General features: G+C 41.7%; 2 protein-coding genes across 2 annotated transcripts; one reads left to right on the forward strand and one right to left on the reverse strand.

Annotated features, from left to right (window-relative positions):
• Positions 1–2,324: 2,324 nt before the first annotated feature.
• On the reverse strand, positions 2,325–7,705 carry cdr2a (cerebellar degeneration-related protein 2a). Its single transcript, XM_030789669.1, has 5 exons — positions 7,624–7,705; positions 6,561–6,673; positions 4,782–4,930; positions 4,298–4,474; positions 2,325–3,168 (listed from the first exon to the last, which is right to left on the reverse strand). The coding sequence occupies exons 1-5, from the start codon at positions 7,703–7,705 to the stop codon at positions 2,325–2,327; spliced, it is 1,365 nt and encodes a 454-aa protein (XP_030645529.1).
• A 442-nt stretch (positions 7,706–8,147) lies between these two features.
• On the forward strand, positions 8,148–15,542 carry mfsd13al (major facilitator superfamily domain containing 13a-like). Its single transcript, XM_030790304.1, has 7 exons — positions 8,148–8,529; positions 9,429–10,157; positions 10,569–10,723; positions 11,500–11,583; positions 13,554–13,697; positions 14,145–14,281; positions 15,251–15,542. Exons 1-7 carry the CDS (start codon positions 8,371–8,373, stop codon positions 15,274–15,276), a joined length of 1,434 nt encoding a protein of 477 aa, XP_030646164.1. The 5' UTR covers positions 8,148–8,370; the 3' UTR covers positions 15,277–15,542.
• The last annotated feature ends 12,204 nt before the right edge of the window (positions 15,543–27,746 follow it).

The raw sequence follows: 27,746 nt of genomic DNA on the forward strand, positions 1-27,746 counted from the left end.
GCATAAGTTGACTGACAGCCCTCATGTCAAAAGGGTATTTGCACTATTTTTCATTATTTTAAACTACACAGCTGCAGAGTGACTGCTGTTGGGTCAGTCAGACAGAAGAGGAGAGAGTCAGAGAGTCGTGTTTTTGTTTTTGCGTCGGCAGTATGAAAAACGGTACTTTTGGTGCTTTAAGGTCAGAACCAAAATGACCACGTCGCCATTGCCCAGCCACAAAAATGCAACATGTCGTTTTGTCACAGTGTGTGGGCTCTGGACGGGGAGGAGGATGGATAGGTCAGGTTTTCCAGAAAGAAAAACCAAAAACAATCGAATCTCTATAAAAAGACTGAAATGCCATCGACGCATTTTTATGTTAAAAAAGGAAAAAAAGGAAAAAAAAAACCCGTATAGCTGGGAAAACCAGCTTTTCTTGGCTAAGCCCCAAATAAACCTGAATCAGGAATTAGGAACAGGAAATGCAAAGCAAATCACCATGTGTTTACTTCCTTATACGAACATTAAATCTCTCATCTGTCTCTGACAGAATTTGTTTAACTAAATTCTGACAGAAAACTGCAAACTGTCAACTATTCACTACATAGATGGAGTATCCAATGTTTGATCTTATTTCAACATTCAAATTTCATATTATTCATAATTCAAACGTTCAGCACTCAGTTATTTTCACTAACTGACCTTCTCTACACAAACTGTCTGTTTAAAAGACCAGTCAACGAAAGAGTCTCTTTGTCTCTTCTTACCAAGGAAATAACAACCAAACATTATAGAAACAGCAAATTGAAGGCTTGGAAACATTTGTACAAGGAGACATTTGTTCTCCCAAAACATCCATTTATCCTGCTTTTCAGTCAGAATTACAACATGAGTAAACTTACGAAATACAACGGTTAACCTTGTTATGAAGGTCTTGTAGTATAAGAACAGAGAACCCATTACACGGCTGGACAACGAGATTAACTGTGCACCTTGTGCTGGTGGAACCGGAAAGTAAAGTAGTACAATCAAAACTGCCATTCAAATGCCCTTCCTCTGAACTGCTTTACCATCTGCCTGTATTCTCAAACACCATCACTTTAGGACTGATGTTTACATATCCGTCGCCATGGTCACAACAAATACAGCTTTCCATCAAAAAAACCCGCCGATTTAGCCTACCAAATCAACAAATCATCTTGTGAAACATGTACAATACAGTGGATAAACAAAATCTGAGTGTATGAAAATAAATAATATTTCTTCTCAAAATAAATGTGAGAAAATTAAATAAATTAAAAAAAAAAAAAAAAATGACCTAAGGTCTGCTAAAGTGCAGAGTGGAATAAAGTTTCACAGTGGAGTACACACTTTTACACATCATAAATCCTAAACTTTAACCTTTGTGCTAAAAACTAGTCTAAATCTCAGCCTCTACCGTTTTGGTGTTCTAAATAAGCTACTATATCCACTTTACATAAGTTAGAACATACAGCATACAATTGTGTAACGCAAAAGCTCATTCCATCTACTTTGCTAGCACTTTTAATCTGAGGTAACATCTACTTTCTGCTCACTGTTCGATACAAGCAAAGCTAGTATGGCTTTAGTCCAGATACAGGCAGCCAGACTCAGTATTCATTTTCACACATCTATGTCTAAGCCTCAAAAGAAAAAAAAAAAAAAGCTTTGCAGTGACAGTCAAAGCAGATGAGATGTCCGATCACACGTTTGGCTACAAATGACTCGGATATTTTGAATTCCTTGTTTTAAGACATTTGTTTTAACTTGCATATCGTGTGGGTTAGATGTTAGTACGTTGTTAATTGCTTTGATTACGTTAACAAAATATCTACATTCAAGAGTACCCTCACGTCATCGTGAGGAATACTCTCACTGACCAATCGCAAAGAAGCTCATTTAAAATTCTACCTGGTTGAGCCACGAACAAGGAGAGGACACAGGCACACACATCTGTGCATAGAACATGTACGTGTCATAAAAGACGTACAGAAAACCAAGCTCCTTGTCCAAACACTAACTGCCTCATGGTTTGATCCACTTTATAAGATGCACCGTTGCAGTGCAGGGACGGTATGTTAGGGTAACTGTCTACTGTGTTTTGGGCACAGATGTTATAGTGCAATATACATACACACACACAGCAGCACCTTTCAAAAGTTTGTTGGCTGAGGTCTTTCCTGACCTCTACTTCATCAAAATGATTTTTTTTTTACACACAAACAAAAAAAAGACGAGTGCAAAAATCCCCCAAAAATAATATCAAAAGGCAGAGGGTTAATACTGTTTTCTCCAAAAAAAAAACCTCAGTCCACCAAGAGTCACTCTTCAAGACTGGGCTTATTTCTGTTCTCACTCAGGTCCTCTTTGGTTTTTTGAATGCATGTGAAGATTTCTTTGAAGAGGGCCTTGTACTCGGGCTGATGGATCTCGTCGGCGAGAGAGAGGCCTCCCGCGGCGGTGGCTGTAGAGCCGATCGCGCGGCTGGGAGCGTCTGGGGCGTGCGGGTGCGTGCTGGCCTGAGCCGCGGGCGTTTGCACGGCTTTGTGGCTGAGGCTGTCTGCCCCCTGCTGGCAGCGTCGCAGTAGCTCCTCGTACTTGACTTGCAGGGCGCTGTACTGCGCGTCCACCTCGTTCAGCAGGGAGATCCCGCGCTGCTTCACGGCCTGAGCCCGTCTGATGCAGGTGCGGTCGTGTCTGCGTCGGATCTCCTCGGCGTGGGACACCTCGCTGCTGCAGCGGCGCCTGCCCCGAATGACCGCCTTGGACGCGCCCGCCTCCGGCCCCGCCTCCTCGGCCTTGTCGTCGCCGGCCGCCTTCTCCTCGGCCGGGAAAAAGACGGCGTCGGGCAGGAGCAGGTCCACGCGCCTGGCGCTGGCGGTCTCGGCGCGCCACAGCTGGCGCAGCTCCTCCACCTCCGCCTCCAGCTCCGCCTGCCGACGTCGAGAACCTTCTAGAAGAGCCAACCGTTGTTCTAGAGCGTCGTTCTCCTGCAGGGTCAGAGCCATCTCACGTTCGGCTCCCTCCCTGCGAGCACGCTCAGACGCCAGCTGTGCCTGGAGGGTCTCGACGGAGCGCTGCATAGAGGAGTTCTCCTCCTCAACGAGACAGGAGTCCAGCGCAGGCCAAGACTGCTCCCCACGCAGGCTCTCACTGCTCACAAACCTGAAGGAGCACAAAGCAAGAACAACAGATAGGTATGCATGCATGGAAAGAGAGAGATGGATACTGATAAAAGGCATACCAATTGTGCTCCTTTATTTTAGCCAAATGCACATGTCTTATCATAAAATAAAAGCACAATAAACTGTTCCTTTAGTGTGCAGTAAATTCTTATGCCACATTTTTACCTTTGATTGGGATTCAGTACTCAGACTAAACCTTACCAGTACATTTTGAGCATGTATAACACACCCTGTTATATGATGGATGGGCAATATTTTGTAGATGGGCTGAGTATATAAGGAGCCTCTTAATCCTCTCAAATCTGCATTATCTTAATCTCATGTCTGAAGTACTTGTGAAACACAGTGTAGGGTTAAACTATGCACCAATGTTCTCTCTCACAAATCTGTTTTTTAACACAGGCAATAGCAAAAGCGAAAAAATCAGTCAGTTAATAGTCAGGAATGCTTCCAAAGGTCAGAGAGTTTTTTTGAGGTATGACAGTTCTGCAGACACATAACTATAATTTTATTTGACGTTTTTTGGCTCACTCAAAACAACAGACAGTGCTCTGAGAAAAATTAATCCTGCTGCACATGAGTGGATATTTGTGTGTAAATGTTGGTCTTTGCAGGCAGAATGGATTGGAGTGGATTATTGGATTATGAAAGAATAGCCACAGTAGATTAAGGTGTCTGGGTCTAAGTGCCCTCATGAGGACCAGTGAGGTACTAATTCTCCAACAGGGGTCATGGATTAACTTAGAAAGGTCACCCTCAAACTGGACATCCTGTGTTGCAAACACTATGTCTAATGACTGACAGTCTGAGAGTCAAACAGCTACATGTGTTCTGACACCTTTACCAGAAAAAGGAAAAATATTAACCTCAGATAGTATTGTGACCTTCTTTTTCAAAGTCACCTCTTGTATTTCTGTTATTCATGCAGATACCCTGACTTTGAGGGTATGTTCACATTTTTGAAGATTACGAAATGCCAGTCGAAACCGCCAGATGAATCCACGGTATTTTCCACTGCAGGTCCAGACTCGAGTTTCTGATGCCAAAGCCGATTGTTCAGATGTGATCTTAGCTGATAGTTATGTGGGAGATGTAGTTGTCAGACTCACTTGTCATGTTGTAGGTCATAGAGCTCCTTCAGACAGGAAATGCTCTGGGCGCCAAGGCAACGGCGTTGCTCTGTCAGATCACGTCTGCAGCGCTCCGACTGCGCTGACTTCAACTCCTCCACTTGCCTCTGCAGGCCCTCCATCTGCATCTGCAGCCCATCAATCATCTCCGTCAGGCTGAGAGAGAGAGAGAGAGAGAGAGAGAGAGAGAGAGAGAGAGAGAGAGAGAGAGAGAGAGAGAGAGCGAGAGGGGGAAAGAGAGAGACAGGGGAAGATATATAGAAAGAGAGAATGAATAAGAGGATGCCTCTCAAACAGAGGATCCCAATGAGCACTAAGAGTAAGAGCATGTGATATGGACTAACCTTCAATTCCAATTTTTTTATAAGTACAATATGCAAATATTAATAATAGTGATTGACAACGAATATCTTGCCAAATCAAGGTGGAAATACTTTAATTCATCGCTGGTTATATCTCTCACCTCTGGATCTTGTGCTGAGCAGCACGGTTATCCAGAACCAGCCTGTGGTTACTCTGTTCCAGGTCTCTCGCAGCAATGTCCAGCTGTTCATAGACTTTGGCATGCTGCTCATTCATTTGCCTCAGAAGATCCACCTGTTTAGTCAGATACTGCAAACAGGAAAAACAGCAGCGGTCAAGAAAAAAAAAAAAAAAAACACTCTTCACCATGAAAGGTCAGCCACGCAGATGTAGTATGCTTTTACAGCTGAGAAATTACACATGATTTCATTACTTTTGAAAATGACATTATATTTACTGTACAGTGTAAAAGGTACAGAACTGTTAAAGAGTCTTGAATTTTTTTTATTTTATTTAAACGTTTGTTCATGTTTGGGGCAAGCTGTGACAGTTTATAGAGCTACTGATGACGGTAAAAACTTGCACAGAAAACCACTATGTTTCAACACAGTAACAGCCTCAAGATATTTCACAACTATACAGAGAGACAGGTTAATTCTCAAGTTTCAGCTAAACTGATAAAAGTCCCAAGTCACACTTAAACATTACCAAAAGAAACCTTATTGGTGAAAACAAATGAAATCTTAAAACAATCCGAAAATACGACCAGTTAAACTCATTTTGCCAGGAAAACTGCTACAGAATTCTGAACTACACAAATGGACATGGCAGTTTGCTCAAATGAAAATCCACTGTAATAAAAAGAGCATCATATTTGCATCATTTCAAAAGCTGTATTCTGTGGAGCACAGAGTCTAAACACTGGACTTTGTCTCTCTGTGTCTACGCTAATCAGTTAGGTGTGCCTTCCTGTTCTGCCTCCACGAGAATAGGCCCAGAGAAGACATATAGTTCAGAGTGGCCTGACACCCAAGATTACTTTAGTCTCTGTGAATGGAGTCTGACTGGTCACCCTCTGAACTGTGAGCAGTTTTAATGTCTTATGTCAGCACTGGGCAGGAGCCAGATTCAATGAGAGAGAGAGACAGAAAGAGAAAGAGAGAGAGCAAGAGAGAGAGAAGACAGTGGACGGTGACAAAGTTCCTTCCCACATAACAATGTTACAGTAGCTCTGAAATAAATTTGAGTTTGGTTTGTCCTGCTGTTTATGCATTTCCTTCCAGTGTACAGCATGACTGAGAGCAGAACAGAGCCATGAGTGAGATGAAGAGGGCAGACAAAGAGGTAAACCAGGTCCTAAAGATAGATGACTAGGTTAGATGGCATAAACAAGATGTTCTAAAGCCTCTTTAAGCTACTGACAGATCAGCAAAGGCTCTCACTGTTGATTCAAATATTACAGAGGACTAGACTGACACAAGGGGAGACTGTGCTGGTAGAGGACAATGCTATCAAAAAAAAAAAAAATTAACAAAAAGTTCATTTATCATTAACCCAGTACTTTGCCTGTTCAATACAATAAAACTGGAGCTTGGGTTGTTACACTCAAGGTAAGTAAATTTAGAAGCAACAGGAAGTTAACAACATGTTCCAAAAGATCCGACACCGTTAATTTTCCTAAAGGCTAGAGAAGCCTAGAGAAGCCAGTCTGTGGCAGAAAAGCATACAAATATGTCATTCTACACCATTTCCAGTTCTAATTGTCCTTAAAAATATAATTACTGTTTTCATATTTTCTTAACCTTAAAGCAGTACACATAACGAGACAGAAAGTCTGCAGAAAAGATGTACATTTAACTTGAGATGGTCCTTAAATGACAGCAATCTGTGCTTGCTCAGCTAGGGTGGATCTGTAGAAATAAAGGGGAGGAAATGTCACCTCAATCTCCTGCAGCTGTTCCTGATTGGTAGAATACATCTGCTGGAGCCCCTGTTCCAACTCATGGTTCCGGTCCAAAAGGGTCTTACCCAGCTCCGCAGCCAAATGCAGATCTATTTTACACACACACACACACACAAAAGACGGAACAGTGAATACTCCGCATAGTGGAAGTGGGTGCTTCAGGACATCCTCTCCAATCCAGAGCTTGAGGAATTCGCAGACAAGGTCGTGACCACATTCTAAACAGCGTGTGTGAGTGCCTCAGTCACAAGAGCGCTTTCCATACGCGACAAAGGCATGGGATCAACTCACACTAGAGTTATTCATGTGGGTTGAAACAAACGTCTCAATCTCCATTATAAAATATAAGAGTCAACTTTTGTTTGTAAATTTCACAAGAGAAATGACAACAGACACATGACCAAACACTCAATCATTTAGGTGCTTATAAGTGACCGCGACTTCAAAGTGTCTATGCAATGAAATTAAAACTCACAAATATTTTTATTCCCGATTAAATATTAACACATAAGAGAGATAGCAAAGCTTTCTTTCCGAACGATAATAATCTAAGAGATAGCAAGAATTGAATGTTCTAAAACCTGCCAAGTTTAAACTTGAAGATACGCGTTAGTATAATATTAAGTTAAAGGGATATATGGGCGTTACCTTTTGTCAAGCAGAGGACAACATTGTTGTTTAATAAGGACACCATCTGAAACTAGTAGAATAGACTGCTAACTCTACTGACAGCATTTAATATTAATCGCAACCACAAACCAAGGGGTCGCGGTATACATCAACCTTGCTCACAGGCTAAATGCCACAGACCATTTCACTTCCATTGTGCATATTATATTTCCAGAAAAATACATTAAGTTTAACTGGGCACCTATTTTTTTCCTCAGGGAATCACAATATGTGACCACACTGAGATAATGCAGTATTAAGTCAAGACTAAATGTCTATCAAAACAGCATCAACACTTAAGAATTTGGGCGCGACCGCTATGCGTGTCCTTTAAGCAGGAGCATCATCCCTCTCAGAGAGCTAATCTTACCACGCTCCAAATCCTTCTTGCTGTACCACGATTCCTCCTCTTTATGTTCAAAGTCTTCTTCTATAATCACGTCGGTGAGCATTTTCGCACCTTATAGAGGTCCAAACCAAGAGAAACTGAAGGATTAATCCTCCACCGGCGTATTTCAGTACGCCGGTAGCCTTTGTTTGACGCACAGTTGCCGGTGAACAACCGACCGATGCGTAAGGTGCGACATTCCCTTGTGGCGTCCTTCGGTGTTTGCAGCAACGTGGCAATCTCTGCCTCTACGTTTTGTAGTAGGCGGGGAAAGAGACGGAGGTAAATAGTACAGCGGCGAGAGAGGGCGGGACATTGAAAGGACATTGGTCACTTTCTAGAAAGAGGGAAGGACTAAATTAAATTTTGTCCATTCGTTCATGCCTTCGTTGATCACGTGATATTTCCACCACGTCTGTTTCCGTATTCCAGGATTCGACTGCACTTTGTGACACAATCCAAGTTTGCACTGTTTTTGAAGAAGAAAGCAAGGATCTTATCTTTGACGCTGGCATGCTAACGTGCAGTAGTAAAAGTTTCCACAATACTGCTCAACTTCTTAAAGATACTTTAGCCTATCTAAAAATAGCGTAACGGCGCAGTTTGAAATGTAATGCAGAGTAAACCTCATTGACGGCTAATTGTAAATAGTGTTGATGATTTGGCAGTAGCTTATTTGCTTTAGTTCTGATATCATTGTTGACAAGTGCACCAAGTCAAGATAGCACGATGAAATCCCTGAGAAGTCTTGGCATGCATCCGGCCGCGTTGGCATACTCCATGACAACACTTGGCGCTGGGATGATGAACAGCATCTTCAGTTTCTACTATGTCAAACTTTTTCTCAACAGATACAAAATATCAGAGACAGCCTTCCACCAGTCACAGGTGAGTTAATGACCTCCGACCATGAAGGCAATCAGCGGGGATGTATGCAGAAGTTGTTAGAGTCGACGGCCCTAAATCACTCGTAAATGTAAGAAAATGCACTTGAACAGACGTTTTTTAAATTGAAAATAAAGCAATAAATGCATCACGCAATGAGAGCAGCCATTCCTAGTGCTTAGACTATGGCGGTTGTTCTTCACACAAATGGCCAGTGATCAAGGTAAAGGCAGGACCTATAATGTGAAACACTCCAAAACAGTAATTAAAAGATCACACAACAGTCATAAATATTTATGTAAAGACGTGTTATGAGTTTAATTACAGCTTTGCCTTTAATGGTCTGCTTGAGATTCACAATAGATTCACCCACAATAATGATTTGATATAGAGTAAGAACTCAGACGGACATTTGTCCACCTGTGGCACACTAAGACAATGTTTACTGTTACAGAAAAAAGGACTGGTCGCTGATGCTCAGACTCTTTGGTGTTACACTATATGGCAGGAAGTTTTTAATTAGACTCTATGTAAATAACATTATTATGCCATAAGTCAAATCTGATCTATATGTAAAGAGCTACAAGCATTCCTACTGGACTGCCATTAGGAATTTTTGCTTACTTTCCCACTGCTGTTTTAGAAATTCAGCCCACTGTTGTATCCCTTTGTCGGAGGACTTGCTGTTATGCACTTTGAGGTAGTTAACACAAGGAGTTAGTCCAGATGTACTTCAATGTCTTACACCTGTCCCTCTCTTCCTCAACAGGGTCCTCACCAAAACATCTCTCAATGGATTTTGCACAGTTTAATAAAGGTTTAAAGACAACAGAAACCATTCAGGGTATCTAAGAAAGGATATTTGTTTAATGTACGCATGTATCTCTTTTTTTTTCCCACAGGTGGTCTACATGATCTGGAATGCTTTCAATGACCCACTCTTTGGCTACCTCCAGGATAATTCACGAGTGCCATGCTGTTCCCGACGGAGGCTTTCCATCTTGTATGGAGCTCCGTTTTACTGTCTGGCATTCCTGCTCGCCTGGTTTCCGTGGAGATCCTACGCGCCAGGAGACTGGCTGAGCGGACTTCACTTAATGGTGACGCTGTGTGCGTTCGACGGCATGCTCACCTTCGTCCTGCTTGCCCAGTGTGCTCTCTTCGCCGAAATCTCCGGACAGCACCAAAACCGTTTACGACTCATCAAATACAACCAGGTGGCGTCCCTGATTGGCTCCTCTAGCGTTCTCTTCTGCGGTCTGATCTCCAAAAACATGGAGAATTTTCCTGCTTTCCAGGGTTTCAGCATGATGGTGGCATTGCTCGCCTGTGGATGTATGCTTTACACTGGATTCCTCAGTGAGAGCAGGTTTGATAATAAAGGTTCGGACGCAGATTGCCAGGAATCTGCTCAGCCAGCTCTCTCACTGTCTTCTGTGATCTCCATGACCTGGCAGATCCTCACCAACAGAGATTTCCAACTGTTCGTGGTCATGAACTTCTTCCAGGTCTTCATGGTGGCCTTCTGCAACAATTTCACCATGATTTTTGCAGAACACCTCATCCCTCCAGATGTTTTGCCGTCGTTTGGGAAGAGCATCATGTATGGGGCTGGATTCATCTGCCCTCAGGTGCCAACACATCTCAGTTATATTTTGATCTTTTGAGTTATCCCTTTTTAAAATCCCAAAAGGCGATTTTTCTACTGGTTCATTTCTGATGTTGTGGAAACATTTCTTCAGTATTACAAGATAGGGTTACACCCAGTGACACTTTTTGTTTTCTCTAATTTGATAGTCTTAGTCATATTCACTCAATACTGAGATTTAATCAACTACCAATGGTTTTTAAAATGTTTTAGCTGACCTTGGCATACAGCCCCTCATTCATAGACCATCAGTCACTCTAAAGAGGAAGATACTCATTTATGTCCCACTTGGCAGTAGCCTTCTATGCTTTAGATGTACTTTATTCACTATAGAATCTCCCCTCTGTTTAACTGATGTTATGGGGGCCTGTTCTCTCTGTTCTGTCTCTTGCAGTTGTTGGTTCTGTGCAGTCAGTCTCTTCTCCATAAGTTTGGATACTACAAGCTCATCCTGATCACCTTCTACGTGGAGGCAGGAGCCGCTGTGTTCATGCTGCTTCTCGGTCCAAAGCACTATCGCATCCTGGCGCTGTTTCTAACCGGAAACATGTAAGTGCATCCGTAGGGAAACAGATCCATTTGGCTTTATTTGCATAAGCAAGTGGTTTTTGTTTTAGATGCTGTCACAATTGCACTGATGGTTCAAGTACACTCAATGACTGAAAAAAGGGATAATAAATGAAGTAGCATCTCTGTGTAATGTTTCAAAAATCTCTTTTTGTAATACGAAATGTCATTTCTGTGAAGGGTTCTAAAGAGTACATTCTAAGTCCTAGCACATGACTGCAACATTGTAACTGGAGAGTCAGAACAGGACTAGGACTCATCTTTTCTCTTTAAGCTATGAACATCTTTATAGTTAATGTGCAAAAGATTGGCATCCCCTAGCAAAGTCAATATTTGAAAGAATCTCTAACAGAACAGTACCATGTCCATTCCTCTCCAAAGTATAAAGTTAAACATTACATTCTTCAGTAAATGTTAATTTATATTTACTGTTCATTTGCCATTCTTACGGATTCAGAACAAAACAGTACATTGAACATGACATTTGAAAATGCCCGAGCACTCTCCTAGTTTGTACTTAGTAATACCTCCTTTAACCTTATGTAACAATTTTCAAACATTTTCTATCGCCAGCTAAATGTCTATTCTATGCTTGCTCTTGGATATTTTTTTTACCTGCTCTTTCTTTTACTTCTTGTCTAGTTCTGAAGAGATCATGTTTAATTGCAAGCACTGCATGTTTTTTAGGTCAAACTTAATATCTCTCTCTCTCTCTCTCTCTCTCTCTCTCATGCTGTCTGTCCATCTCTGTGCATTAGGGTTTTGGTCCAGGCAGCTTTTAGTCTTTTTAATTTACCGTTGGCGGACATCGTTGACTCCGACCTTCAGAAATATAAACGCAGGTAAAGCCACAGCACTGGTCCTCAGTATTATTCCCTTTCATTCCATCACACTTTAGTGAAACCCTCTGAGCAAAAACTATGCACTGTTTTTTCAGCCGTCTGTAACACTGACAAACAGACCTTTATTGTGTGTTCACTGGTACGTACTGTAGTCTACGGTCACATTGCTTAGGTTCTTTGGCCTACTTAACTAAACTCATTAAATAAGCCAAATAGCAAATGAGCTATATTTACCTTATTTTGGTAATTTCTTAGGATAAATTAAGCTTATTACAATTTTTCTCAATTGCTTAGACACAATTTCTGGAACAATCCACCATTTTCTCAAATCTTCACACACAATTTTAAAAACGCATACCCAACAGATTAAACATCTAACTTCTGGTTCCAGTTCAAACTTTGCCCTCAGACAACACATACAAGGTGTCAAAAACACAGACTACATGCCTGTCTGCTACACACTGGAGGGATTAATTCAAAACACTGCTACCAAAATGTTTAGAATAGGTTTTCAGAGAAATAATGTGGAACTTTGTAAAATCACACTTCTGACTATCCAGATAACCCTTTCAGGAACACCCTGGCGAGAGAAATTCAAAGCAGTACTAAAATAACTACCTCTTACATTTGTGGATAAGGGGATACTACTGTATATTCTGTTTGGGGCAAAAACCTGACCTTGGATGCATCACACTGACAAAACATGTAAAGAAGAGTCCATGCACAGTAAAATACCCAATTTCCAAAAGCCTTATTTGCAAATGCAGCAAAATGTACCGGATACTCAGCATCAGCATCAGCATTCTCATCATCTTGTCTCAGGTCTGGGCCCTGCCATAATATCTCATCAACATCACATGTTATGTCTGCTCTCGCCAGGCAGCAGGGGGAAAAACGCGCTTGTGTACTTTAGAAAATCATGGATGGACTCCACAGACACATCACCACAAGCGTCCACCATCGCCTCCGGGAAGTTTTGCTGTAGCTAGGGGTTACGGTCATACACTCTCCCCCGCCGTGCTGAGAAGAATTCAGTTGGATACAGAAATGGGGAATGTGCGGGCAAAAAAAGAACGATGAACCTGGGGCGGTCATTGAACCAGTCCACGAACCAGAGCAGCCCAATGGAAACTCACGTTATCCCAAGTGACAACATATTGGGCTTGCTCTGGTTGCCCTGGTTCCCCTTCCTGGTGAAGAATGTTGTTGTGCAGCTGATCTGGAAATGGAAGGAGTTGTGCTATGTTGTATGGACCCACTTTGACATGGTGGTAGAGGATGCCATGGTTGCTGATGGCTGCACATAGGGTGATGTTGCTTCCCCTTTGTCCAGAAACTTGTTTGATGGCATGGTGACCAATGATGTTGTGCCCCCTTTTGCACCTTTTTGTTAGGTTGAACCCTGCCTCATCAGTGAAGATGTACTCATGTGGGTCAGCCCTGGCAACCAGCTCAAAGATTCTCTACAGAAGTCAAAAAACTGTTCACTGACCCTGCAATTCTGATTGGTGTGTTAACAATTTTGAGGCTTAGTGTTTGCACCTGGAGAAAGGTGTGCTCTTTGAGTTTAGATTGTGATGACTTGAGTTAATTATATTGAGGACATGTGTTTGCTGAATGAACATATAGTGCAATGAATGATTTATTTGACCACTTTTGTGCAAGGTTTTGCAGGAAGATTTTTGAATATTGAAACGTGGAAACGGGTGAATAGTGTTCACGGTTTTGGAAAATGTGTGTGTGTTTTTGGGAATGACGTAAGGGTATGGGTTTTTGTGCTCAAGGAACCAGTTTTTGTGTTTAAGCAATCGAGAAAAACTGTAAATGCATTAATGTAGGTACTACTTTTGTTGGTAAGATTCTGTTACTAGGTTGTAACAGTCTATAATCCTAATGACACCTTCAAGACTAAACACAAGTATCAGAGAGACTGATCGATTTAATGCTGTATTTTTCCCATTCTCTCTCAGATCTCCTCTGTCCTCCATGGTGTTTGGGACCAATGCCCTCTTCACTAAACCAGCACAGTCCCTGGCTCCCATGCTGGTGGTTTCTATACTGAACCAGTACGGTTATGAGACCCTGAAAGATGTGGGCAACAATGCAGACTCAAGGTAAAATGACTTAAACATCAGCAAACTTTACCCTTTACTGTGTTGCATGAATAAACCTTTTTTTTAAATCTAAATTCATAGACTGTTGTGGCAAAAAAGTTGTGAATTATGTGTTAGGTTCCATATATAGATGCCATCCAACTTATCATTATGTGAGTCATTGCTGCCTCCTCAGAAACTTTACTTAATGATTATAGCAATAGAAAATGAGCAAATTAGTGGGCTGCTTGCTCCCTCTAGTGGTGACAAAAGCTATATCTTCTTGATATGTGATTAAGATTTCAGAATCAGAATCAGATTTATTGGCCAAGTATGTTAACACACATGGTCCCAACGGTGTACTGCACAGATGTGGAAGCTAAAGAAGAGCATATTTAAGAGTTGATTGTTGTTGATTATTTTAATTGCTGTTGTTTTGTAACAAGTTGTGTTTCTTCCCCTGTCTAGTGCTCTAGAGTCACTACATAACGTGATGTTCTACATGGTGTGTGCGGTACCCATGTGTGTGACTGCGCTACAAGCACTGGCCTGGAAACCCTTTTCTATCAGAGACAGTCACACAGTAGATTCAAAATATATTGAGGGTTGAGTCTTTTCCTTCTTTCTTTATTTCTTTCATACTGAAAATTGATGTGGTAATGGATGATGGGGGATAAATCAAAGCACTCTTGCACTTTCTCTATTTCATTTGCTGATTAGGGAAGAATTAGTACATTAATGTCATAGCACGTAGACTAGGACTATAAATGAACACAATGCAGTGATGTTACATTGTGGCATAATGAAGCAGAATGTGAAAGCATAAATGTGAAAGCCTGAAGTTAATAATGACATTAACAACACAACCGCTCTGCAAAGGCAAATATTAAGTGACAAAATAGACTACTACGTGAATGATATGTTTGAGGGTCTCAGTGTTTGCCAGAAATGAAATTTTATGTTTTTAAACAGATTTGTTTTTCTTGTGGGAAATTCAGAGGGAAAAGTCAGATTAGGGACTTTGGGTTTTTTTGTAATGGTTGTTTGTTTTGTTTTATACAACATGTATTTGACTTGATGAATTGTCTTAAAATTTTGATATATACTTACTACAGTAGATTTGATGTACCTTGTGCCTTGGTTATTGAGTACAATTTGTTTTCTATACACTTTGGGATCAAGCTTATTCTTTAATGTGTTCAGTTTTGTATTGGAGGCACATTTAAGAGTACTATATGAGTCATTACTATATATGTCAATCTCCCAATTAACAAGATAATTTAGTAAATTTGATAGTTGACTAAAGTCGACACATTTGTTATTCTTTGTTATTGTTTCAACTGGATGGGTCATTGTGTCTGGGTAATTCTGTTGGTTATTTCCTATTCGGTTATTTCCTAATTCGTGATTTCGAGAATTGCTTGGATGCACAGTAGCAAATAGCTGTTCCATGGTCGATTGTGACGTCACCTGGGATGAGCGCATATAAGGGCTCCAACTCTGGTTATTTTGCTCATTTGAACTTTTTCCTGCTCATTGCAAAGTTCTAATTGCGTTTTACTCTACTACTTTAGACTACTCTAAGGAACATGAAGGTTAGACATGGGTCAAACACAAATTGACCGACTAGCCTCCAACCAACCACCTGTGATGGATGACAACAACAACAACAGGGGAGAATCAAAGAAGAAAAAGAGGAAGGAAAAGAAGGTACGGGCTACAACATTCTCCTCCGCCTGGTTAGCACCTTAACCCGCTGCATGGCGAGGACAATCAAAAGTTCTGAAGCAGGATCAAAGTATCATCCGGACTCTAGACTTCCATCTGCTACTGAACAAATGGAAGCAGGATGGAATAGAAAAGAATGTTGAAAAGAAGACCATCACTTCAGAATTTACATCTCTCTGGGATATGGCAGCTATGGTTAAGGAAATACTACATTGCACTGTAAGCGTTTTCCTCCAACTGGCTAGCATCTTATGCTGCTGCAGGGCCAGGACAACACGAAGTTCTGATTATGTTTACTGCCAGAACTCTAGACCTCCTTCACCTGCGGAAGAAGCCAAATCGGAACAGAAACAACAAGAAAGTTGAAAAGATCACTGATTCCTGAATTTGCTGCACTCTGGGATATGACAGATACAGTTGAGGAAATATCAATCCAGTTTGAGACACTCCCAATAACACCAGGCAGAGTACCGTCACTCTCCATGTCCTCATGGCAGCTGCCTAGGGTGACTGTGTATAAGAAGACCAAGGCCATCAATGAGATTCTGAGGGAACACGAGACCCTCTGTGAGACAGGTTTTTTTTAGACTCCAACTGGTAATTGAGTATTTAGAGGGTTCAGACAAGGAGAGCAGCTGTTAGGAGCTGGCAGAGTTGAGTGACATCGAGATCATCCACTTGGAAGATCAACCAGGGAAGGAAAAAGTGCAGGAGGAAGACCCAGAACAGGAAGAAGAGCTTGTGGTGGAGATAGAGCCGGAACTGAACCAGAATAAGGTAAATATAGCTTAGGGCCTGTGATAGACAGCCAGTGGTTGAGACAGGGCCAGTAGTTGCCTAACAACCAGCATGTGGTCAAGAGCCTCAGAGACCCTGGTCATCTTGGTCTGAGAATGGAGAGGACGAAGCTCAAGCAATTATAACTCCATGAGCATGTTTATAAAAACTGAAATAAAAATCAGAATATAATTATACTTGTGTTTATTTTTGATTCGCTCTAAATTATAAAAGGTAGTGGGAACCAACCAATACCGCCTCTACACTATCATCTACATGACTGGTGCCCCAGTGGAGAAAAGTTTACATTGAAAAGAGCTACACATGGCATGAAGAAACATTTCATGTAATAAATTATTCGGCATTGATAGATCAAAAGAAACAGAGGTACTTTAGTATTTGGATATCCTTGCATCACATTCACTGGAAGGAATTGATATGTGTGCTGTTAAGCCTGGAAGCTGGTGCAGCTGCAGTGGGAATTCTCCCTCAGCAGTCTTTGCTATACATTGTGGCTATCTGTGAACTAAATCAACTAAACTCATGTCCAGTACGTTCGTTTACACTTGGCTTTAGAATCCGTGTCTCGAGTGACCACTTGAGATTGGATCTCATTCTATATGCCAATAAACAGTAAATAATTTCCAACCCATCACCCCTCTCACTGAATTTCACTTTTGCTTTTTTGATCGGAGATAGTGCTTATGACATGTGAGATATCGGACAAATTTGGTGATCACGGATCGCTTATAGGGACATTAAGGCACGTTAAGCTGTTTCGTTAAAATGGTTGTCCATGGAGAGGAAAACGCTTAACTGGGGTAACAACCATTCTCCTAGGATTTGATTTTCTGACAGGAGGAGGCGTTTCTGTCCGCGAGAAATTTGGTGATCATTGATCGCAGTTTTGGAACATTAAGCCACGTTAAGCTTTTTCACATTAAACGTTGTTGTTTTTAATCGGCAGGAGGCACCAATGCACTTTCCGTGCCTAGTCTGTCGGAAATTAGAAGAAGAAGAAGAAGAAGAAGAAGAAGAAGACATCAAAACAACATCCATTTTGCCTGTTATTGTTGTTGCCTGTTGTCACACTTTAATATGAAGCCATAGGCGAGCGAATGTATACTTAGGCTAATCAGTTCTTACTTCCACGTAAGCAGAGGACGTCAGTTGAGTAGGCCTTCGTCCAATGTGGTCGAGTTCGCATTCGCCTTTAAACTGCTATAAGAATGTGGTCATATGCGGTCCAGACCACCTCCGAATGTGGTCTGAGTGATCGGATCTCCATGCGACCTCAATGTACATTGGATGCGTTTATACCTGTACTTTTGCGCTGTCCACTTGTGATCAGATCACCGAAATCGGATTTTAATGCAAGGTGTAAACAGGGCCACAGTGTCTGACAGAACTGACTGTACTTGGTTCAACAATGGCTAGCCAACTTTGGGTGGACAGCCACTGCATCACAACAAGAGGTCACCTCTATGTCAGTTTTCCGTCTAGCTTACTATATTAACAATTCAGAATTTGGTAAAAGAGACTAATTTGTAACTAAAGTTAGCCAGCAAGCACATGAGACATAGGCTAGGTGTATAGTCCACTTGCTAGTGTTGCTAGCTAGCTTATGCTAGGCTTCCACACAATGAAACACCTCATGAATTTTGCCCTACAAAATTTCACTCTGGGAGCCTGGACACAAAAACAGCAAGCAAGTTGCCTAGGTCAAAAATTCAAGTGCTTAAGTGAAGGACCACTGTGGTCTATTTGCCCCAACCGTTGAGAGAGTTTTTTCTACCGCTCTGGCCACGACTAAGTTCATGTAACATGTAAATAACATCCTGTGTTGATGTAAACACAAATGGTTGCACATACATCTTTTAATCATATACATGTTTTCATGCTACATGTAGCCTTTAGACTCCTCCATCTTGGTCAGACTTTTTTTGTTACTTCAGCCTCTCTAGAGAATGTCACATACCAAACACATCACGCACTGAACTGACTGGTTCTCGTGTGGTCCTCATTTGCATAAAGTTGAGAATTCAATTTCACTTGCTTCGGTAAATTCGCTCCAATTTCGCCCAATCAGAATTTCATCCCCATACAACCTCAATGGTTGTGTTCCATTGCGGAGACTGTCTCTCCCAGTTACTCTGTGTAAGATGTGACTACCATCCACAACAGGGACCCATTATTTGAAGGTTTTTAGACCTAGCAACCCAACCACTGGAGTCACCCAGGAGGATGGACGTTACATCTATGTTATCCAGGGTATGTACTTAACGGTTCAACAGGAGATATTTGTTTAATTCCCGTGAAATATGAATAAATGTCATGCTTCTTCCTATTGTGTATTCAATTTTATGTCTCAATATTTGAATGCAGTGGTTTTCCAACCAGAAGTGTATAACATCAGAGGGAGGTTGCATGGTGGCACAAATGGGTTTACACTGAAATAATCTTGAGAGTATTTGTGAGAAGCCATATCAGTTGAAGGTACTATATCAGTCAAGAGGGTAAGGAACACCTTCTGTCTCAACAGTCAACGGCTCCTTTCACAGAATGTGATCATGATATGTGCTCTTATTTTTACTCTTCAGACCGTTTGTTGCCTTTGATGCTGCCAGCTGTTTTCTGTTTCCAAACAGGTTACCCTGTAGGTACTGGCAAATTTGTTATCCTCATTGGGATAAATGTTGAGAACTATCAACCTATTGATACTGAATAGATTCAAATAATCCACTTTGTTTATTAATATTGACAGACATGCGAAATACGTGTTTAAATCGTAACTTATGGCTCCCACAGGGAGATACCAGCTGGCAATGTCTATATTGCAGTGCTCAAGCTGCCAGGTCACCTGGAATGCTGGGTTGCATAATCTGGTTGCTAGTGGTTACTGGCCTGCTACCCTAAATTTTGAGACTATCTACCAGATTGATGTGCTCCAGTCATACTCCAAAATGAAGTTGTGGGCCCATGGTTTGTCACAGCAAGCATTTTCTTGGCTTCTTAACAGTTCATAATCCATCCACTTCTTCTATCAGGGAGGAATGAAAATGGTTAAACAAACTGCACACAGTATTTTGTATTTTCCATTCCACAGACAAGCAGAAGGCTTCATGAGGAGACCAGTACCTGGAGCTCATCAAGTCTCAGCTTGGGATGGATGATGACACTGGGTCAAAGATGTACAGCAATGGGTGTCAAATCTTTTACACATTGAAATCTTTTTTAAAAAAAAAACCTTTTATCCCGTTTGACTCTGTGTGTGTGTGTGTGTGTGTGTGTCATAGGGTGGTTCAGACAAAAATTTAGAAATGATGTTCAGGTTTGGTCATGCTGGCCGAATAATAACCTGGCAGTGAACATTTGATTTTTGAACTGCCTAACTAGGATAGGCTGGCCTAGTTGACATTGTGCTTCAAGTTCTTTTTGGTGAAAATATAGTGAAAAAATAAATAGAAACGATGGACCTATTGTCATTAATATCGGTGCTGCATATGGACCTGTGTCAGCAAAGGACGTACTGCCTGACCCCACATCCATGTGTAGATGGTGCCACAAGCTGGCCACAGAGACAGCAGTTGACTGAGCAGCAAAATTAAATTTTTAGTGAAGTGGATACAATTGGAGTTACCACTGACATGTAGACAGAAGATTATCACAAATTAAGCTACATGACTATCACTTGCCATTTCGTGACCTGGTCATTCAAACTGATTAGCAAAGTATTGAAAACAGCAGTGTTTCCACCGGAAGACTCTAAAACGGGCGGCAATATCAGGAGAGAAATAATCAGACTGCTAGTAACAGAATATGGGCTAGACATTAGTGTGCTCAGGAAGGGGTGTGGGTGACAGACCAGGGCTCAGACATACTTGCTGCCCTCAGACCACACCGACGACTTGACCGTACTGACGACCAATCTCTACAACACTGTGTTGCGACATGACCTCGATCTCACATAGCTGGCACAGGAAGCCCCAGAGGTTGCCGACACTCTGCAAGCTGCCACAGGACAATGACCTAATAAAGTATTGTAAATCGGGCATGGGACGCAGAAATATAATGTAATATAATGTAATATCATAAAACACCATGGAAATTGGGTAGTGCAGTAAACAATTATTGCATGTTGCAGACCGGACTTCAGGATTTCATAATTCCGGGAAAAATCTTGGAGGGAGGAAAACTGGGCAGTAACACGCCCTATGGTAGCATTTATCCTGACAAAGTAGCACAACTCATCAGAACACCGCCATTGTATGATTGTCAGCTAAAGCTACACAGAATCTTGGGAGTGTGACACCCACCGCCTTGAATGGATACGACATCCGCCGTCTTGAAACAATAAGGACAATTATTTTTTGTCTTTTCTTATTTTATTTTCATTGGTTTTTTAGCAATCATTATTTGTTTCCTTTAGTTTTCTTTGGGTTAATTATTTTATTTCAGTTTACAAAAATGTCTAATTTTAGTTTTTGTATACGATAATAACCCTGGTGAACAGTCTGTAACCTTTTTTTTCCATTAACTAATTACACCACTTAATGGATACCCAGATAGCAAAATTTGTCTGTCCCACCTCTGGGCCACACCCTTGCTTCAGTTCTCACATACTCACTATCTCAGCAGTGTTTCTGTCAATGTTTATTCTAATCAGAATTGCCCAGAGAAAACATATAACCAATGCTTGGTATTCTCTAGCTTGCTTTATAGTAACCAGAGTGTTTTTTACTGCTAAAGGTCTCATGGGTTGTGACTTTGAGAGGCAACTCGTTCTTTTCCATATATTCTACTATTGTGTGCTGTTTGAATTTATGTTTTAATGTACATGCATTTAAAAAACAGTCAGATGAATAATTTGAAAACACAAACAATTGCTGTTATTATTGTTATTATTTTTATTTCAGTTTTTGTAAACATGCTCATGGAGATGTAATTGCATGAGCTTCATCCTCTCTATGCTCAGATCAAGATGACCAGGGTCTCTGAGATTCTCGATCGCCTGCTGACTCTTAGACGACTGTTGGCACTGTGTCCATCACAGGCTCTGCCTCCATCACAGGCTCTTTCTCCATCACAGGCTCTTTAGACCACTGTTGGCGCTGTGTCCATCACAGGCTCTTTCTCCAGTACAGACTCAATCTCCATCACAGGCTCTGTCTCCACAGCAGTCTCTGTGTCAATCACAGGCTCTGTCTCCATCACAGGCTCTTTAGACCACTGTTGGCGCTGTGTCCATCACAGGCTCTGCCTCCATCACAGGCTCTGCCTCCATCACAGGCTCTTTAGACCACTGTTGGCACTGTGTCCATCACAGGCTCTGTCTCCACAGCAGTCTCTGTCTCCATCACAGGCTCTTTAGACCACTGTTGGCACTGTGTCCATCACAGGCTCTTTCTCCAGTACAGACTCAATCTCCACCACAGGCCCTGTCTCCACAGCAGTCTCTGTGTCCATCACAGGCTCTGTGTCTATCACAGGCTCTGTGTCTACCACTGACTCAGTGTTCAGCTCTTCTCCCTGCACTGAGTCTTCTCCATGGACTGAGTCTTGGTCCTGCTCTGACTCTTCACCCTGTACTTTCTCTTCTGCTGGCTGATCCTCCAGGCAATTGATCTTGATGTCAGTAAACTCTGCCACCTCCTCACAGCTGCTCTCCATATCTGAGCCCTCTGAACACTCAAATATGAGCTGAAAACTGTTCTCAGAGAGGGTCTCATGTTCCGTCAGAGTCTCATCAGTGGCCTCTTCAATCTCATACACGGCCATCCCTGGCAGGGGCCAGTTCTCTGAATCAGGGCTATTCTTCCCTGAGGACAAGGAGAGTGGCTGCACTATGTCTGGTGTCCTCGGGGGTGTCCCAGGCTGGATTGATATTTCCTCAACCGTCGTTATCACATCCCAGAGCACAGTAAATTCAGAATCGGCAGTCTTTTCAACGTTCTTGTTTCTGTCCCCTGATTTGGCTTCTTCTGCAGGTGAAGGAGGTCTAGAGTTCCGGCAGTAAACATAATCAGAACTTCGTGTTGTCCTGGCCCTGCAGCAGCATAAGATGCTAGCCATTTGGAGGAAAACGCTTACATTGGGGTCCTTCTTTCCTTTCCTCTTTTCCGTTTTGGATTCTCCCCTGCCTCTGTCATCCATAGCACTTGGTTGGTTGGAAGCTGCTTGGTCACTATGAGTTTGACCCATGTCTAGTCTTCCTGGTTATTAGAGTATTTTGCAATAGTAGAGCAAAATTAGAACTTTGCAATAGGCACGAAAAAGTTCAAGTGAGGATTTGACAAGAATTGGAGCGTTTATATGCACTTATTCCATGTGACGTCACAATCGACCATGGACCGGCTGTTAGTTACTGGGCGTCCAAGCGACTCTTGTAACGACAAATTTGCAACTCGGCAAAAAAAAAAACAAAAAAAAACAAAACAAAAAAAAACAAAACAAAAGAGTGACAATCAAAACTGTAACTGGTGATAGGACATTGTATCGTCGATTGTTTCTTGTTTTGGCCACAATTGCGTATTCTTAGATATGCGCACTTAAATAATGGCATTTGAAAATGCCCCCACTGAAAGTGTGCAAAACGAAGCTGGGTGTAGTTTAAACTCTACATGTGTATGGCGGCCCAAGTAAATGGCAGAAACACCCAATAGTATATATTTTGTTTGTTTTTACTGTCTAAAATAAGTTTATGCAATAACTTGTTTGTTTAACTCGTATTGTTTTGAACGTACATTATACGCAGAGATTCATGTCGAGCAATTGCTTGCGGTGCACGGCATCCTTAATGAGTTAGGTTCGCTATTGGTGAGTGAGAAAATGTCAATTTTAGTCATCTGTATGTGCGAAGAATAACAAAATGTCCATTTAAGTCAACCATCAAGTTTACTGAATTACTTTGTCAATTTTGAGAGTGGCAAAGTGAGAAAAGTGAGAATAACTCGTTAATTAGTCTTAGAACTAGGGCTGTCACGATATCAGATTTTCACTACACGATTATCCTGCAAAGAATTCACGATAACGACATTATCCCGATATCTGTAGAAAATCTAAACAAAATAATAATGTTATCAGTCAAATTCAACTTTAAATGTGTTTGCTGTGTGTTTTGTCTCTTTTTGGCGAATGAATTACACTTAAAATACGAGTGTAGTGAGGTGGACAGCAAGATTATAATTCCATTTTCAAATTCGTTTTTATTTTGATCATATGTTTGTATTCAGTCTGAATTTCCGTTCAGTTTTAGTTCACCGGTGCTTTCATTAGTTTTAGTTTAGTTTCATGGACTCATTTATAATTCGTTTTAGTTTATTATAGTTTTTATTTTGATCATGTTTGTATTCAGCAGGGGCGGTTCGTTCTTTAGGGCGATTGGGCGACGCACCACCAAAGGGGGAGAGGGAGGGAATTTTACTATAACACTCTACCACAGCGTTACGCTAGCTGTGTTCTACACAGTTTGTCCTGCCACTGAACAACAGTCCAATCATCGTCAAGTCGTGCTCCGTGGAGCACCCACCCTTTTGGGGCGATTTCAGTCTGACTGAAAATCGCCCAGGTTGCTCTCATAGACTCTCATGTTAAGACATTTGTTTTTCAAAATGCAAGCACTGCATTGCAATGTGAATGGGTTCCGGGAAGGCTTGCCCTAACGTGCTTTCGTCATACGTAACCTGGTGTAGGGGTCGCCAGGGCAACCAGCGATCTTGTCATTTTCAAGGTCAACATGGCTAATGTTAGCGCAACTCAGAAAAACTCGATCCTCTCTCTGAGGGAAGTACCGTTCAGTCGTCGTAGTACTCAGGATAAATTGGCAACCAAAGAATTGGGAGCACCCAGACCAAATTTAAACATAAAGCAAATATCTACAAAGGGGGGGGGGGGGTCATATAATCGGGGATTTTTGCGAAGCTGGTAGGGAAACGTGGCTAGCGGGCTGCGAAGTAGCCAACGCTTTGTTCTGCTACCCCTGCATTTTGTTCCATCCTGATGGCGATACGGAAACAGCATGGACAACTACAGGTGTCACTGACATGCATCATCTTTCAGAGAAAGTGAAAAAGCATGAAACATTGAAGCTGCATATGGACAGTTGCCTGAAACTTTCCGCTTTCGGAAGGGTCAACATTTCTACACAGTTGGACGGATCTACAGGATTGCTGTGCGTCGTCACAATGATGAGGCGAGCAAGAACCGCCACATTCTAGCCCGCCTTAAAGTTTTGTCGAATGTTCAAGTTCGCCTTGCGAGGCAAAGATGAAAGTGAGGGCTCCAGCAACCCTGGGATTTTTCGTGGACTGGTCGACTTAGTCGCATCGCGGTGTTTGAGGTGCACTTGAAAACTGACACTGTCTTCAAAGGCACGTCAAAGACCGTGCAAAATAAGCTGTTGGATTGCATGCTATCAGTCACCAGGGAGCGTCTAATGGAGGAGGTGAAGTCAACTAGATTCGTAGCAATCCAAGCAGATGAGACGACGGACGTTTCTACACAGACTCAGTTTGTGCTTGTGTTCAGATACATCGACGGGAAACACGCTGTGCAAGAACGTTTCTTTGAATTCGTCCCTATCTTGGATACAACAGCCGACTCGATTGCCATTGCGATTTTGGAGAGACTGAACAGTCTTTTTACCGATAATGACAAAGGTAATCTCATCGCGCAAGCATATGATGGGACCAGTGTGATGAGGGGAGAGCGGGCTGGTGTGCAGCGAAAGGTGCGTGAACATTTCAAAAATGCCCATTATGTGCATTGCTACGCACACCAGCTGAATCGGATGATGCAGCAAGCCACTTCTCACATACCAGTAGTGAGAGTTTTCTTTTCTGATTTGAGTCGCATTACCAGTTTTTTTACCCGGTCGCCCAAACGCCCTGGATTCTTGACCAGATCGTTGCACAAAGGCTGCCAAGAGCATCGTCCACAAGATGGAACTTCAACAGCAGAACCGTGAACACTGTCTACGAGAACCTAGATGACTTCATACTGTGTTTCCAATCCATCAAGACAGACAACTCATTTGACAGCAACACAGTGAGGGAGGCATCTGGCTTCCTGAGAATGCTGCATGGTGATTTCCGGTTTTTCTTGCAGCTGTTTTATCAAATCATGCCTCACGTTGACATGCTGTACCAGCAGCTGCAGAAGAAGGAGATTGACACAGTCTTCATCAAACGTGCCCTCCAGAGCTTCACAAGCAGTGTGCAGGCCATAAGGTAAGATCAAATAATGTTGTTCATACCTTCTCGATATAGAACCTTGTCATAACCAAATGTATGCATGATGTAAGCCTATATGGTAACAAGATTTAGAGACTCAAATGTTGGTAACTAATTTAGTCATCTGCATCTTTGGAAATTGTAATTACCCTTTGTGTAACAAAGTTAAGCCCAGCCAGCAATTTTGATATCTTCCCAGCCATTCCCAGAAGGTATATCTAAAACAGACAATTTGTATTACTTCTGTTTTTTTAAGACAGGACTTGTAGGTATTTTCCATGACATACTGTCTGTTGGTCTGTCTGCCTTCAGGGACCAAAGCTCATCTCAAGAGCAGCAGCAGGTAGCAACAGGAACCATGAGATCAGTGAGGGCCTTGGGAGTAGAAGAGAAGCAGAGGCTGTCTAAAGAGGTATAGGCATTTTTTACTGACCATTTAAGTAGGCCTACACAAGTGTTGGAACCCAGTGTTGGAAGAGAGTTAAATTCAAGAATGGATGGTAGCAGTCTTTTACTCATAGTATTGTATTTCCAAAGTGTGAGATACTCGTTTACTTGTGTATTTCCACATCTCTCAAATTTTGCTTTCATACCTCTATATATCCAAAGGAAATTTTGGTAGTTTTCCACTACATCTATCTGGACCCATCATACTCTAACCTCTGGGACTTTGAAACAACTTTTACTTAAGGGACTGAATACATAATGGTCACATTCATATTAATTGCATGCCAACACCAGTAGAACTGTTTACAATTGTCTCCTCAGTCATGCATGAGATGTCAGTAACATATACATATATGTATTTCTATTTGTATATTTTAAATATACATATATATATAATTTTTTTTTAATCTTATTTTTTTGACAAGTCTGCAATACAATCCTGGCCCACGCCAGAGAAAGGTTCTCCTTCACCGTCCACCTTGTGAGTGCCACGCTGCTGCAAGGAGAGATGTTTGAACAGCACTGCCATACATTCCCTGTTGAGGCTCTGAACACCACCGTCAGGGCATACCCCATGCTGAATAAGGCGAAGCTCAAGACTGAACTGTCCTTTATCCATGAGAATCCCAAATTCAAGGGCTGCTGTGGTGCACTGGCGCTGTACCAGGTTCTACAGAGGTACAACCTCCAGGAGACTTTTTCTGAGACTGTGGCTCTGTTGAACATCCTCATAACGACTCCCATGACAACGGCTGAGGCTGAGGGGTGTTTCTCAACCTTAAAGAGAATCAAGACATTCCTGCAAAACGCAATGGGACAGGAACGTCTGAATGCACTGGCTATGCTTTCCATGGAGAGGGAGCTAGTCAGGAACATGCCTGATTTCAATGAGAGGGTAATTGATCACTTTGCTGCCTTGAAAGAGAGACGAGCAAAATTTCAATATAAGTGAGTAAGGTAATTTAAATAGCGAGTTACGTGACTGCACTTATTGTATCTTCCCAATAGTTTAATAGTTTTATTCATTGCACATTATCAAATCCAGAATTAAGTGCCATTACTCTTAATTCTGGATTTGCTGTATCTAAAATAAAATGTATGTGATAACTGAATCTTATGATTGTGAGAGTCATTTTTTTTTTCATTAATACTAAAATATTTGCCTTTACTAATTTGCACAATGCAATGTGACAATGTCTAGTTAGCTAAATGTTACTTTACCCATTGAACGGGTCACCTTAGCCATTATCGCAACCATTGCCCCCCTTAGAGATTTGGCAGGAGCCGCCACTGGTATTCAGTCTGAATTTCCGTTCAGTTTTAGTTCACTGGTGCTTTCATTAGTTTCAGAGGCATTTGAAGGCGCACCACTAAGACATATATGATAAGGAAAGTTAGACTTCTGTCAAAATCAACTAACAGACTTGAGTTTATTAGCTAAAAGCAGTCGTCTATCTTTTCTTGTTCGCTTGACTTGTTAACGTGAATTGTGCATACAGATAGGTTAGCTATCTGGGTGCAAGATGAATGTAAACATTACATCAAGAATGAAGTCAATGTCCCTTATTTTATCTAGCTAGCGGGCTGCGCCTTACTTCCCTAGCTTTGACAGCATAGTTAGATATGAGCAGGACTCACACTGTCACCGCTGAATATCTGTGTACTTGATGAAATCACTGTAAGGATTCAGTTAAAATGCAAAAACGCAAATTGACTGAAATGTAACAAAAAATGCACTTGACTAACATTTGACTAAAACTTGCATAGTTTTCATTGACTAAAACTAGACTAAAACTAATAATGATCAAATGACTAAAATATGTCCAAAACAATATGTATAGTCAAAAGACTAAAACTAACTCAATCAACATCATCTGCCAAAATTAAC

The sequence above is a fragment of the Chanos chanos genome, chromosome 13 (assembly GCF_902362185.1).
Source record: "Chanos chanos chromosome 13, fChaCha1.1, whole genome shotgun sequence".
NCBI lineage: Eukaryota > Metazoa > Chordata > Actinopteri > Gonorynchiformes > Chanidae > Chanos > Chanos chanos.